The sequence below is a fragment of the Heteronotia binoei genome, chromosome 11, assembly GCF_032191835.1.
Source record: "Heteronotia binoei isolate CCM8104 ecotype False Entrance Well chromosome 11, APGP_CSIRO_Hbin_v1, whole genome shotgun sequence".
Classification (NCBI taxonomy): Eukaryota; Metazoa; Chordata; class Lepidosauria; order Squamata; family Gekkonidae; genus Heteronotia; species Heteronotia binoei.
In genome coordinates, this window is record NC_083233.1 from 50,238,017 (window position 1) to 50,252,654 (window position 14,638).

General features: G+C 41.7%; 1 protein-coding gene across 4 annotated transcripts in view; it reads right to left on the reverse strand.

Moving 5' to 3' along the window:
- Window positions 1–14,638, reverse strand: part of DEPDC5 (DEP domain containing 5, GATOR1 subcomplex subunit) — a 69,279-nt gene that overhangs the window by 40,335 nt on the left and 14,306 nt on the right. For all 4 annotated transcript variants that reach the window (XM_060250108.1, XM_060250105.1, XM_060250107.1 and 1 more), the window contains exons 15-24: window positions 14,211–14,272; window positions 12,859–12,932; window positions 11,633–11,702; window positions 11,189–11,225; window positions 10,420–10,540; window positions 9,468–9,688; window positions 8,348–8,551; window positions 7,630–7,765; window positions 6,826–6,917; window positions 5,538–5,603 (exon numbers count right to left, since the gene is read on the reverse strand). In XM_060250108.1, coding sequence (XP_060106091.1) covers window positions 5,538–5,603; window positions 6,826–6,917; window positions 7,630–7,765; window positions 8,348–8,551; window positions 9,468–9,688; window positions 10,420–10,540; window positions 11,189–11,225; window positions 11,633–11,702; window positions 12,859–12,932; window positions 14,211–14,272 — 1,083 coding nt within the window. The remainder of the gene's footprint in view (window positions 1–5,537; window positions 5,604–6,825; window positions 6,918–7,629; window positions 7,766–8,347; window positions 8,552–9,467; window positions 9,689–10,419; window positions 10,541–11,188; window positions 11,226–11,632; window positions 11,703–12,858; window positions 12,933–14,210; window positions 14,273–14,638) is intronic.

Consider the following 14,638-nt stretch of genomic DNA (forward strand, 5'->3'; position numbering starts at 1 on the left):
AAGGTTGCCTGTGGAGAGGAGATTTGTAGAGGTAAAAGTGTTGCTTGTTTAGTGATGAGTGAAGGAATAGATGGAAGATCACAAATCTCCTCTAAGGAGTCCTTCTCTCATTTGCTGTTGCAGACACTGTCCTTTTTGTGAGTGAGCAATAATACTTTCAGGAATTGCCAAATTGGAAAACACCACCAGGACTATGCCGTCAGCTATATGGACAGACAGGAAGACAATACGTTGTTATCCAAGAATGGACACTGAGACAGCCATGTTTCTCTAAGTATGTCTGAAGTGCCATCAAGTTGTTTCTGACTAAGGCAACTCTGTATGATTGAATGATGTCCAAAATGTTAATGGCCTTGCTCAGGTCCTATAAACTGAGGGTTGTGACTTCTTTGATTGAGTCAATCATCTTCTATTCCTCCTTTCCTGCTGTCTTCAACTTTTCCTATCATAATTGCCTTTTCCAGTGACTCTTGTCTTCTCATAATGTGACTATTTAGGCATTTTAGCTTCTATAGAGAACTGAGGCTTGAATGGATCTAGAACCCACTTATTTGTCTTTTTGCTAGTCCACGATATCCATAAAACTCTTGGTCTAATCTGTGTGAAACTTGAGGGCTCTCCAGACATCAAAGAAGTGCTGCTCCTTTGAAGCGGTATATTATGAGCAGGAAGAGGTCAGAATAAGCTCCTGAAAACAGTATTGTTCCTTGGGATAAACGCAGGACTCAGCCTCAAGATTGCTCAGGGGGTCCCCATATGGAATTTTTTCTGGATCAAGAATCTGCTTGTTTTATTGAGATTGAGGATAGCTTTGGACTCTTTGGAAACAGTAAAAAAACCATAACGTATTTCTAGTATTCTCTGTTGGGACTGAGTCAACTGCTTGAATGCCTAGATGTTGCATGGTTTAGACAACATGTTCATGTTTCAGTGGGTTGTGATGAGGGAAAAGGAGATGAGTCTGTCTGGAGGTAAGTTCCAAGATAACGAGATAAGGTCTAGGAGATGTTTCTCTTTCAGAAGGTGCAGTGCTTATTCTTTTGATATATACAAGCACAAACCTCTATGAACTCCATCAGCCTGGAGCGCATAGGAATATTCTACTGTTCTTCGTGGGGAGATGGAGGCCATCTTCTTGTCCTTTCTCCACCAACACTGCCTCCACAAGGCTTCTGTCCCAAGAAAGGGACAACAGTAAAGTTTGCTTTAGAACTCAGATCTACTCCTTAGTTGTTTACCAAGCACCTTGTTTTTACATTAGAGGCTGAGGAGTTAAATTCCATTTGCTTGGCATCTAGGGAAGCATCAGCTAGGCAAGCAATTTACTAGACATTTTCTTTAAGGTGTCCTTTGCTGATCTGGGGTTTGTCTTCAGATGAGACTGAATTGTTCAAGGAAGATGGCTGAAGCATGCATAACTACTGCTTCGCTCAAACTCTTGAATGATCCTCTAGGAATAGGTGTTTGGGAAAAACCAGCCTAACTTTTTGCCAGAAGGGGAGTGCTGAGGAAGTGTTCATCTTTGTCTCTGAACTGTCAAGCTCACACTTTTGACCTGAATGAAATGCAGTCACTGGGTAGGTTCCTGCAGCTACAGGAGAGCATAAGTTATACTCCTCTCCATGTTCACTTTCAGGTTTTAAAACTGTATTTATTGTAACACTTTAAAGATTCTGCTAAACTCTTCCCAACTATACCTAGACTTGAGAAATGACTGGAAGCTTGAAGGGAATGCCCTCTTCCTAGGCAAAGTTGCTTTGCTCTGATTGTTGGTCCCAGGAGGCTGAATGTATCCCATGCAAGAATAAATTCCTATCCTCAAGGAGGGAGAGGAAAAACAGAATCTTGCAAAAATTGTCCCTGGTTTGGTTAAGCCTTGGCTCTGAAACACTGGAGAAGAACCTTCAAAGAGAAATTCACTACATCAAAGCCACATTTGTTCCAGGATTAGAGTACATTTGTACAACTAGAGGCACTGGTCTAAACCCTGCTTGGAATCAAGGCAATTCCCTCTAAAATGGAGGCCCCCTTTTTAATCTTAGATGCTTGATGCAGAAGGGAAGATAACCTGCTTCAAACCAGTCAGTACTCATGGAAACCCAGGAGGAGCATATGGAAACCAGGTTCTAAGGCAGTACATCACTGCAGAAGCACAACTCGGTTTGGGGGGCTGTAAACACATTCTGAGGCAAAGCCTCAATGTCACCTTGGTGTTCTAGGACACCATACTCCTCCAGTGTGGCTGCAATCTGCTTTGACCAAGACCACATTTTCTTTGTGAGCTTATCTTAGAAATTTCAGCAGTGAGGGCAAGAAAAAAAAAATGAGGAATGTTGGTTTCCTCTTCAGAACAGAAACCTATTTATAGTTCTTCAATCTGTATTAGTAAAATAAAAGTGACAGGAGGTGATGTTCTATAGCTAATTAATAAACTACAATTTAATAAATCAGAAGGTCCACATAATACACATGTGAGAATTCTTTAAAGAAACACACACAAGTAAAATGTTTCTTCTTCGAACACTACGATTTTTTATTAATACAAACTACCAGAGAAACTGAAGATAGCTGAGCTAAAGCCTTTTTAAAGAGGAGGGGGAGTAAATTACTGAACGTACGAAGCTGCCTTATACTGAATCAGACCCTTGGTCCATCAAAATCAGTATTGTCTTCTCAGACTGGCAGCGGCTCTCCAGGGTCTCAAGCTGAGGATTTTCACGCCTACTTGCCTGGACCCTTTTTGAAGATGCCAGGGATTGAACCTGGACCTTCTGCTTACCAAGCAGATGCTCTACCACTGAGCCACCGTCCCTCCCCGAGTGGTGCTAGTTTAAACCTTCTTTCAAGTAAATGAGCAGAAAACATTACTGAAGCTACAGTTATTGAAATATATCTGCCTTCTAAAAGAAGAAACCACATGGCTTCTGCTTCATGAACTATTCAGAATTATCTGAGAGTGTCAACAAACTTCTAAATATGGAAATCCAGTAAATGATTATATACAGACTTCCCATAAGCTTTTGATAAAATTTCTCGTCAAAGGTCCTGAGCAATGTTCCCTCTAAGTTGCAGAGTCCTGTGAGCAAATAGTCTACTTTGTGAGCTACTGGCATTAAAGTTGTGAGCTACTGCATCAATTACTGTGCTCTGGGGCTATTTTTTCTGAGCTAAAACAAAAATGTGTGAGCTGAAGGCTAAAAATCTGTGAGCTAGCTCACGCTAACTCAGCTTAGAGAGAACACTGGTCCTGAGTATACTTATAAGTTCTGGGTTAAAAGAGTGAGACCACTCAAAGATGTATAGAAAAGCAGCAAACGGAAGGAATAAATGGATAATTCATTTCCTAGCACAACAGCCAATATTGTAATGCTTTTTATAAATCTACGGTGCAGCTACATATGAAATTCTCAAAAGGGCAGAAAACACCAACCAGAACGATCAAGGGGCTTGAGTACCTTTCCCTATGGAAAAAGGCTAGGGTGTTGGGAGCTTTTGAGTTTCAATAAAAGCTAAGATGTGTTCGTTTACAAAATTATGAATGGAGTGAAGCAAGTGGGGAAAGAGAACTTTTTTTACTCCTTCTTTCAAGATACAGGATCTCAGGGGCACCCCCTGAAATTGATGGTGAGAAGACTGAAAACAAACGGAAGTGCTACTTCACACACCAAATAATTCAGTGCAATGGCACATGAAGAAGATAAGAGAGATTGGATTTATACACCACCCGTTATTTAGAGTTTCAGAGTGGCTTACCCTTCCTCAACCCTCAACAGACACCCTTTGGTGGAGCTGAAAGAGCTCTTTCAAGAACTGCTCTTGAGAGAACAGCTCTGAAAGAACTTGTGACTGACTCAAGGTCACACCAGCAGGTACATGTGAAGGAATGGGGAATCAAACTCGATTTACCCTCTTATTCAGCAAGGCCCTGCTGCTGTCCTTACACTCAATTTATGATGTTGTGACAGCTGGTAAGTTGTAGTGGGGTCATGGTAAAATTTGTAAGTCTTTGCCAAAGTTAAGAAGGTGCATGTAAGATACTGGGGCAACAGGGACAAACGACTCCATACAGAGAAATAGAAGACGGACATAGAATAGAAGAAACTGATGAGGTCATGGGTGCTTCTTTAGCTTTTTGAAGACACTTCTTCACTATTGCAAGCCCTTGCTTCTCCTAGGGTAGCTTCATACTAGGAATGCCAATCAATTAAAGATATTGAATTAATTAACTAACTGACTAAATCTGCATAATTGGGCATATTGCTTTGGGGAGACAGCATTCTCTGATCTTAGCAGATGCATGTTTGTAGCAGGCACCATCTAAGAGGCGTTCTGTCCTGAACAGGAGTGAAGGAGAAATGCCTCTTTTAAGATGGTTGTCTATCCTCTGCAGTTTCAACTAAAACATACTTTAAAAAAAAATCAGAATTTTTTTAAAAAGCCTGTTCCCTTGAAATTCACTATAAGTTCCTCCACATCCTCACTAAAGTTGATTTAACCCACACTCAGTTAAAGGCAATATTAAAACCTACATACACAATAAGCATATATATTGTCAGCCCACTTGTATTTTGCCTGGCAACTGCTGACCTTTTCAGAAGGGGGTAAAGGTTTTTGCAAGAAAGGACTTAATGAAGAATTGTCTACAGATTCAACAGCAGCCGCAGCCTCTGGAGGATCAGGAAGACTAGCAAGTATCCAGATCTCTGGTTTCATTCAACCTACAGACTTTCCTTCTTTTTATTCCCCCTTCTCTTTCTCCTTTCCTCCTCCCACGGACTTTCATTTGTTCTTTTTTATTCCCCTTTTACAATTCTTCTTGAAAAGGGAGGAGGAAGGTAGAGCATTTGGTTCCATCTCCCAAAGCTGCCATTTTGGGTTTAGTTCCACCTCCTGCAAAAGCCATTTTGGGATGGTGCTTACCACCCTCTCCCAAAATCCCAAAGTTGGGAACTCCTCAACTACAGTATGCCTTATCAAATTTTCTAATTTGCATAATATAATCTGCCTCCACTTTTCCCTGCATCCACTGAAAATTCAGAGTAGAATCTTTTAAAACGAGGAGCCGAGTCAAACACCCACTCTAGCTCTTCATAAGAAAATATTCTACTAACAAGAGCATTTAGTTAAATGGAGCTATTGGCATCAATTACTGAAGCTCACAAACTGGAAAAAGCATGACAATGCATTAGATAATTGTGTATATTCTGCAATTTTATGCCATCTAGGAACCAAATATCACAATTTCTAAGGGTTCATTTTTACAACAATTGCTTACTCCCAGACAAACATTTCAGACAGGCAGAAATTTGTTGGCAGATCTCCTCAACTCTCCTCAAAGAACTATACCATGTTGGCTTTTGCAAAGGAAGATCTGGAAGCTCCCAAATATATAACATTAAAGCTTGCCATCTCTGGGAGGAAAAAAAGAAGACTGTTCACACCTCAGTTCCTGAACATTTGACTTGACCTTTCACTTGACTTTTCCCTTCATCTACACAAACCAACCACCTCCCTGATCCCACCACCACTCTGCTTACTTGGATCAGCAGCATTCGAAACTGTGTCTTTCATGGAATCCTTGTTTTGGTTTCGGACAGTCATTCCTGTAAGAAATGAAAACATACTTTTACTTTAAGGGAAGCAGTTCTTTCCTTCATCCATTTCCCCAGGGCTTTTTTGGTAACTGGAACCCTTTTGCATATTAGGCCACACCTCTTGAGGTAGTCTTTTGTTACTGTCCATGGGGTTTTCTTGGCAAGGATACTGGAGTGGGTTGCCATTTCCTTCTCCAGTGGCCACTAAATGAGAAGGGAGCACTCACTGGAGAAGACTCTGATGCTGGGAAAGACAGAAGGCAAAAGAAGAAGGGGACGGCAAAAGATGAGATGGCTGGACAGTGTTACTGATGTAACTAACATGAATTTGAGCAGACCGGTAGAAGACAGGAAGGCCTGGCGTAACTTTGTCCATGGGGTCGCAAAGAGTTGGACTCGACTGTGCGACTGAACAACAAAAACCTTGATGTAGCCAATCCTCCAAGAGCTTACAGGGCAGTTAGTTAGGGCCTTCTGAAAGCTCCAGGAGAAATGGCTACATCAGGGGTATGTGGCCTAATATGCAAAGGAGTTCCTGCTACAAAAAAGCCCTGCATTTCCCAAACTAAAATGAGCTGTCAGAATGAAGTTATTGCATCAGAAGGCTGGCTAAGCACTGCCAGGGCTATGGGCTAAGGAAGGGCGAGCCCAAGACACTTTGGTGGCCAAAGGAGAAAATTCCCATAGTCCTCCCAGTTATGAAACTGGAGCATACAATCAATGGGAATGCTAATACTGGTTTGTTTTAAAATGGATGCAGTAATGTTTTATATATCATAATATTGCCCGAAATTACATTCCGCAACCTGATCAACAAGTAGATTGCAGATCTCTAAAATATACTTCTCTTGTGCAAGCCTCACTGTCATAAATTGGAAATGTGCAAAAAAATCTGATTGCAGTAGGTACCATTTCCCAAAATCAGTGGCCAAATTTTTAGAGGATGGCTAAGAAGATTCACTTGGAGTCTGGAAGCAGAAAAAAGAGCCCAGGCAAAGTTTCACTTTGCAATCAACAATCCTAATATCACCTGCCATTTAATATGGGATGGCCAAGAGAATCTCACTGTAGGTACATGAATATGTAAGGGATCATATTATAACATGCCAGAAGAAGCTTCTATTGTTTTGTGGATGAGGCCAGGTCTGCTTGGAAAGAGACATCTGTCATCACATACAACCATTCCCAACTCTGACAGTATTTCCTGTAACAGTGATCCAAGCTGTGTTACCATTGCTGCTGATCATCTGGTTGGAATAATCTTCCATTCCACTGAAGCTCAGGAAAGAATTGCTGTCATCTGGATGTCGAGAAACTACATGCCTGGAGAGAAGAAAGAAAGCTGTTACTAAGTGGTTGAACGACAACAAACCATTCCTCTGCCCCATGGGCTCTTAGCTCAAAGCACTAAAGTAGAATACTGAGGCAGAAACTCTTGCCAAGTACATGAAGAAAGAGAGAAATAATTTACTGGAAATTGCTTTCATTTCTGTTCATGGGCTTTGCAAGGTTCACTCTAAGCATTCCCTCACTGCCACATCAGGATCCAACATAATGTGGCACAGAGGTTCAAGTGTTGGATGATGATGTAGGAGAGCTGGGTTAATCTCCACTCAGCCATGACGTTCAAGGTCAGTCATGAAGCTTTGTTAGTAATTTTCACTCAGCCAAACCTCCTCAAAGGGCTGTTGTGAGGATAAAATGAGGGAAGGGAGAACCATGTAACTGCTCCTTAGAGGAAAGACAACATTAAAATATATAAACAGATCACTCTTTTAATGGCTCCTCAAAGATCACAAGGTAGTAACAAGAACTTCACCGAGTGCCAAGCTTTAGTGTGTCAAAAATGTAAAACTACCAACAAACAAAAAGTGACTAGGGGGAAAATCCTGGATGTTGCATAGATTAAGCATGGGGGAGAAGGATCTTCACACTCTTCCTGCAGTTGGCAAAAGGAGCTTAAGTGAGGGTGTTTTTGTTTGCATTTGGGTGAAATTAGGGAAAGTTCTTGCATGTTCCTTTTGGCTGGCTTCACCTTCCAGCTGCCTCATGATAGGCTAGCTCCAACAGCTCGGCCGAGGAGTGTGTCCAATCTCTCTGCCCGCTGCCCTGCATCTCTGCCATATTCTGACGAGTCTGGTGATGGATCTGGATGGCTTCTCCAGAGGGACCTGCCCAATCACAAACTTTCATCATCCTTTGCTCTTTCCCTCTTGCTTTCTCAGGTTGTTTCCCCCACTCCTTGAGAAAACACTCCCACACAAATCTTTACATCATAGCACTGCTTCCAACCCGGCCTTTTAACACAATCTCATACTGGAAGCATGCAGGAGGTGTGGTCTGCACTGCCTCCACATAAGAAACCCCCACTGCTTTTGTCTGACATGTCATTACTAGACATTTCACAAGAAGGCACCCCAAAGGTTTTCCCACCATCTGTCTGACCAAAATACTGTATTAGCCCCCTTTCTGGCACTCCCCCCCTCACTCTTCCTCCCCCTCATCAGCTAAAAATTCTTAATTTCTACCATTGTACTCAGATTACTTGGATGCAACTTACTAACTTCTTAAATTAGTTTGGAACTAAGCATGGCTGCTTTACAATCCCACCTCAAGATTCCTTTCCAACATTTCTGTAGCACACAAAAATGCTGTTTGGGGGATTTTGGGGAGAAATTATGGTCATGATAGACTGTACTGAGGCCAATCTTCAGTATCCTGAGTCATTTGAAGACAAAGAAAAAAAATCTTACCCATGGGGAAAGTATGCATCCAGCGCCTTCGATTGGATGTGAGCTTCATGGGCATGCGAGATGGTGCAAAGGGGTTTATAAGTGCCCGCTGTTGAGCATATCCACCAGGACGGATGTGCAACATGGATTCAGCACTGCCTACATGAAACCTGCCAGGTGCACTGGAATCACGCTGCTGAGCCTCCAACATATTCTCCAGGGCATCTGTAATACAAAGCCATGTACTAATGGGAGATCCCTTGGGTCCATGCAGATGCAGTCCGGTCATGAGATGAAGGCAGAGAATTGTCTCAGGCATCAGTGGGAAATTTATTTAGTTATTTACAAAATTTATACCCTGCCTTTCTGCTGTCATCAGGGCAACCAAGTTGGCTAACAGATTAGAAACATACATATTTAAACATCTTAAAAAACCATTAAAACAAAAAAAACCCCATTAAAACCAAAGCTAAAATATGCATACAAAGACATAAAATGCCAATTACAACATCCCTCTGATTTGGTTCCTTAGAGATAAAGAAATGCCCTCACCCCACATTAATCAGTAGTTGAGGACTGCCAGGTGAATTTTCTGCCTCCAGCATCACAACACCGTTGCCCATACTGAGGAAACAAATTAATGGCCTGCCTAGCACTGAGGCTAGAAGTACAAGTTCTTAGCGCACAAGGAAAAGATAACTTCAACAGCATATTGAAGTACTTCATAGTTTTTGTGCATGTTGTCCTCTGATCTGCCTCTTAGGACATCAGATGTAACACAAGAGTCTTGTGCACCATAAAGACTCATAGATTTGCTGAAACATACAAGTTTAATGAGACATGAAGAGGCCTTGAAAACCCTTACAGAATTTCATATACCATAACACTTTGAGAAAACAGTGGAGGAACATTTCAATTTCCTTGGATATTCTATTATAAGCTTACATTCTGAATAAAACTTTGTTGATCTTTAAGGTGCAACTTGACTCTTGCTTTGTTCTACTGATCAGACCAACACAGCTGCCCACCTGAATCTATCTTAAATGTTGAAATACTTCAGCAGCTGAGTTTCAAAATCATTCCCTGGAAACTCAACAGGCACCACTGCTATTGCCACCCCGATTCCCCACCTCAGTCTGACCTCGGGTGCTGGTGTAGCCCAAAGAGCTGCTGACTTCATACTGGTGCAAGTGAGGCCGTGGGATCATCAGGATGTTGGATATCTTGCCCAGGGAGCTGTCATCAGAAGCCTGGCTCCTCACTTCTTCTGGGGGCAGGGGACGGCTCTGCATGGAAGGGCTAGATGAGACATCAAAGGAGCTGGAGCTTTTCCGGGTACGGCTCTCCCTCTCTCGCACAGACCTGTTGGAGGACCAGCAGACAGAGGCTTACTGAGTGACTTTGTGCCAAGAAGCCAGCTGCATTCCACTGCCTAGTTGCCACTGAAGAAGGTGCTCTGATGACCAGTGTAATTTTGAGGGCCATATAAGGTTGGCTCATCTGGCCTGCAAAATGGCTTCTGGAATCCAAAAACTTCTGTTCTATCACCCATGCTGTTCGCATGAAGATAAAAAACTTCCACCTGCTGATACGGTAGTTAAAGAACAAACAATGCACTCTGTTTCGCTGTGATAATATTCATTTGCCCCCAGTGTATTTTGAATGAACCTATGTGAACAAGTTAATGTGCAACATCCAACAAGGGTCACAACCCAGTAGTTTGTGTGTAATGCTAACCTTATCTTAAGTGCTACCAAGGCAGAGATGGTTGTACCATACAGCATCTAGGTGTCTGGAAAGTTAGAAAGCTGCCCAACAGTCTTTCAAAACTAGCCTTCATGGTTATAAAGAAAAGCTTGAATTAGACAGGGGGCTCATAAATCCCATCGCCCCTCTTTGCCCATCATCCCAACTGCACTCTTTCTCCATGACCATGGTTCGTTTCAGCATGTGGAAGCGTACAAACAGGTTATACTGAAGAGTAGCTTGCCATAAATATACTCACTGCCTTGTAAAAGCTATTTAGCATCTAGGACTGTGGAAACAAGCCTGTACCACAATACCTGGCTTATTTCCTACACAACTTTGTTTACCTGAAGGTGATACAACGCTGGGCTCTGGATGGGCCAGGGAGGCGGAAAACTTGGGCATCATAACCGTCATAATCCACTTGAATGGGAAGAGCATTCTCTGTGTCTTTAGGTGCTCCTAAAGCTGGAAGAAAATGCTATGTTACTACTGGAGCACCTTTTGCGAATTAGATCAAGCCCCAAGACCTAAAAGTAAATTAGAAGTTTCCAGCTCCCACCTTAGAGATCAGGACAAGAGGCTTATGACTAAAAAGGCTAGCTGCACATCTAATGAGTCTCTACTTTATTGACTTAGGCTTGCCAGCAGAGCAGGTGGGAAGAGAAGCCAGGGCAGAAGGCCAGCCTTCTTCACTGAAGGAGGAACATCTTTTCTACCTATCAGCAGAAAACACTCTATACACCTTGCGTGTAGCTTGCAATGCCATCCTAGCACCCACATCCACACCCATTCTTCTTTTGCAGCTTTTTGACACACTTTACTGCTTTGACCTGGTTCACAAATGTGCTTTCTTTCAGTATAGCTACTGAATAAGATGGCCTAGGCTAGCCTGAATATGTCAGTTCTTGGAAGCAAAGCAGGGTTGGCCCTAGTTAGTACTGGGAGGTTGCTATGCAGAGGCAAGCAATGGCAAACCATCTCTGCTCAGCTCTTGCCTTGAAAACTCTTGCAGGATCAGCTGCAACTTGATAGCACTTTCCCTACCACAAAATAATATCAAATTTCCCCCTGCCCTGTGGCCAATGGAGTAAAAAGTGTGGGATGATTACTCACAAGAATCCCTGCTGCTTTTCACCTTTTCACTCTGCGGCTGGAATCCAACACAAAAAAGTGGCAATGGAGAAAAGGCAATAGAAAGTAATGTCAAATTGTACCACAAAACATTATTTCATTGCGAATGCCAGTCTCTGACTTCAACAAAGGAGTAACTTTGGCAAGAGTGACTTTAATAATTCATCCAATAGCTAACCTGCTAGCACAGTTACAAACCCATATGTTATTATTAATAGGATGCTGTTTTGATGACTGTATTTTTATGAAGAAGTTCCTGAATTGCACACACTTTACCCAAAGTAAATAAACAAAAATGAATCCTTATGGAGTCCTTCATATCAAGTCTGAAGTTATGAAGCTGTTCACTATGACCACATAGTTAAGGACCAATGGAGAGGCGCACAGAGGGAAGTCAAGGAAAATCCTCTTTAACAGTCAACTTACTTTCCTGGCTGCCAGTTTTATCCGTGGAGTAAAGCTGTTACACTGAAGTTGGCTTTTGGAGGTGTAGAAACTAAAAAAAGGAAGGAAAAGCAGCAAGACAGTAACTTTTAAGAGGACGACCTTCTGTTGGTGGTTAGAAAAGTAAAATCTTCTTAAAAGCAAAGGTCACAGACTGAATTTGGAAGAGGGAGTATTTTGAGTAAAACTGCGGAAGAAAAAAGGATGCCACTACTAGTAGGGGAGAGCTGAGCATTTTTTTTTTTACTATCCCTTGCATGTTCTCAATTAAAATATATGTTCTGTTTAACAGGAACTCCCCTAGGATGCTAGTGTATTTTGCTTCAATGGGAGGATCAGAGAGCAAGCCCTGGCACAACAGTGCCAACTGCTGCTGCACAGATATGGAGACCAGGCACCAACTGAGCTGTTCCCACTGGCATTGGGACATAGTGGTGATGTCAAAGGCATCTTATTTTACCAAGTGTGAAAGGGACATATCAGTGAAGACTCTCTTATCTAGAAATCAGTATTTCTACAGCTGATCCCACATGATATTCAGCTTCTACGTGAAGCTCTAGAGAAAAATCATTTGCGGTTTCCAAATAGAGTGCCATTAATATGCTGCTGTTACCCAGCTCTACATTTCTCTATCCAAATCCTATCTGAACCAATGGCTGACTACTGCAGTTGAATGGCTAATGGTAAACCAATGGTACTTTTTTGGAACCAACTTTGTTGAATTGTGGGTGCCAAGTGAAAATATTTTTTATCTTTTCAAACCTGTTGAGAGTTTAATATTTTTTTTAAAACACTACCATTATTTACTGTGCCGCTATATATTCTTTTGTTGTTTTAATTCTCTGTAATTTTTTAATAGTCTGAGATGCTATTTTATTTGCTGTTGCTTGAATATGTAGCTATCCTATCTGATGCTTTTGATTTATTTATCTTTATTATTGCTGGTTTGCAGGGCTTTTTTTTGAGCAGGAACGCACAGGAACGCAGTTCCAGCTGGCTTGGTGTCAGGGGTGTAGCCTAATATGCAAATGTTTTCAGTGGTAGAATAAAATGACAAGTCATAGAAAATGCCACAAGGATTATCCAGAAGGTTTTTTGCCTTATTTTGTGTGTTAGTAGCAAAGCTGAAGGATGCACACAAAATAAATCCCCAAATGGAAGTAAATGCAAAAGCTTCAACTGCAACTATTCCTACTTCATATATGTACCTGTGGTTTATCCAGTGCGGTATGTTATAATCATCTCCCAAGCGAGAATCTCCAGGACTGCAGCGATTGTGCAGCTATGAAAAAATAGGAAAGGGTGCAACTATAAATAACAAAGCTGTGTTTTGGGAATCAATGAGTACATCTTGCAAGTGAGGGAATCTAGTGCCAGACACCAAACTCAAAACCTAGTAGCAGTAGCAGCTAAGAATCAGAGAGTCCCTAGCATGTGTTTCATTTCTGCAGAGAACCTGACATGCCACATTCAACACAGCCCTGGACCCCCCCCCCCCCAACTTCGCAACATAGAGATGATACAGGGTTGTTTTAAAGATTACAATGAGTATACATGTGAAGTACTCTGAACACTCAGAATGTTCTATATGAATTCCAGGTATTTTTATTAATAATAAACCTTAGAGCAGGGGTGGCAAACTTGCTTGACCTAAGAGTCACACAGAATAAATGTCAGATGTTTGAAAGCCACAAGTCATGAACAAGTCATGAACACATCTTTATTAAAACTCGTAATGCTTTATTTGCACAGAAAGATAAAATATGTATGTATGTGCTTTACAACATGACCATGCTAGAAGACTTTTTTAAAAACAAAAGCTGGGAATAACAGTCCCCATAAGACCAGCATAGAGAAAGGTTAAGGAATTATTTTTGGCACCAGTGGGAGAAGGAAACACACATGTACCATATAAATCACTGACCACCTTTTGCATCATTATGCATCTCTCTTTGTCTTGACACCAAGGTTAATAAATACAACTCCTACAAGAGCTATGAAACTAAGGTGGAACCCTGCACCTCCCTAATTTATTATTTTTGTTTTATAGCTCGCCCTTTCCCAAATGGGCTCTGAGCAGGTAACAACAAAAGAGTTTTACAAATACCATGGACTGCCAAATGATACAAATAAGTGGGTCCTAGACCAAATCAACTCTCCCTAGAAGCTAGAATGGCTAAACTAAGGCTATTATATCTTGATCACATTATGAGAAGACAAGAGTCACTGGAAAAGACAATAATGCTAGGAAGGCAGCAGGAAAAGAGGAAAACCCAATATGAGAGGGATTCTCAGTAAAAGCCACAGCCCTCAATTTGCAAGAACTGAGAATGGCTGCTAAGGATAGGATGTTTTGGAGAACATTAATTCATATGGTCACCATTAGTTGGAAGTTGACTTTATGTTGTTAAACACACACATATTCTGGTGCAGATGTTAGACTGGGAAAAGGAGGTACCAAAAACACAGAGCCCTGTACTTAGCATTGGCTGGTGAGTATTTAAGTAAGGTAGATGTGAGGGTGGGGAGTGGGGAAGAGAACCAGAAAAATGTACCTTACCTTAAAGAGTGGCACAGCATGGAGTGGCTGCTCTCCCATGCATACCAAATCTACCCCAATTCCTATAAAGACAAGCAAATCCCCCTCCCCCAGGGGGTGGGAGACAAAGTATTAGCCGCATGCAGCTCAGTTGTTAATGCCAGTTGCTAATTCTGACCCAAAACCCTACAGAATTAAGATACATTAACGTGCAGAACTAAGGCAGAACACCCAGTACTCTTTCTAGCTTGATGAATCACTTAAATACTATTACTGCAGGAGAGAATTTGGAAGGAAAACATTAAGTTGTACAGCAGAAAATATAGGCTTTACTTCCATTCACATTAGAAGCCAATATGAGGCCTGCCCTCTTGGCATTTAGGAAGTCTTATGTCTGAGAGTCCTCAACATGGGCATGTGTTTATGATTTCTAACACTTTATTGGGATG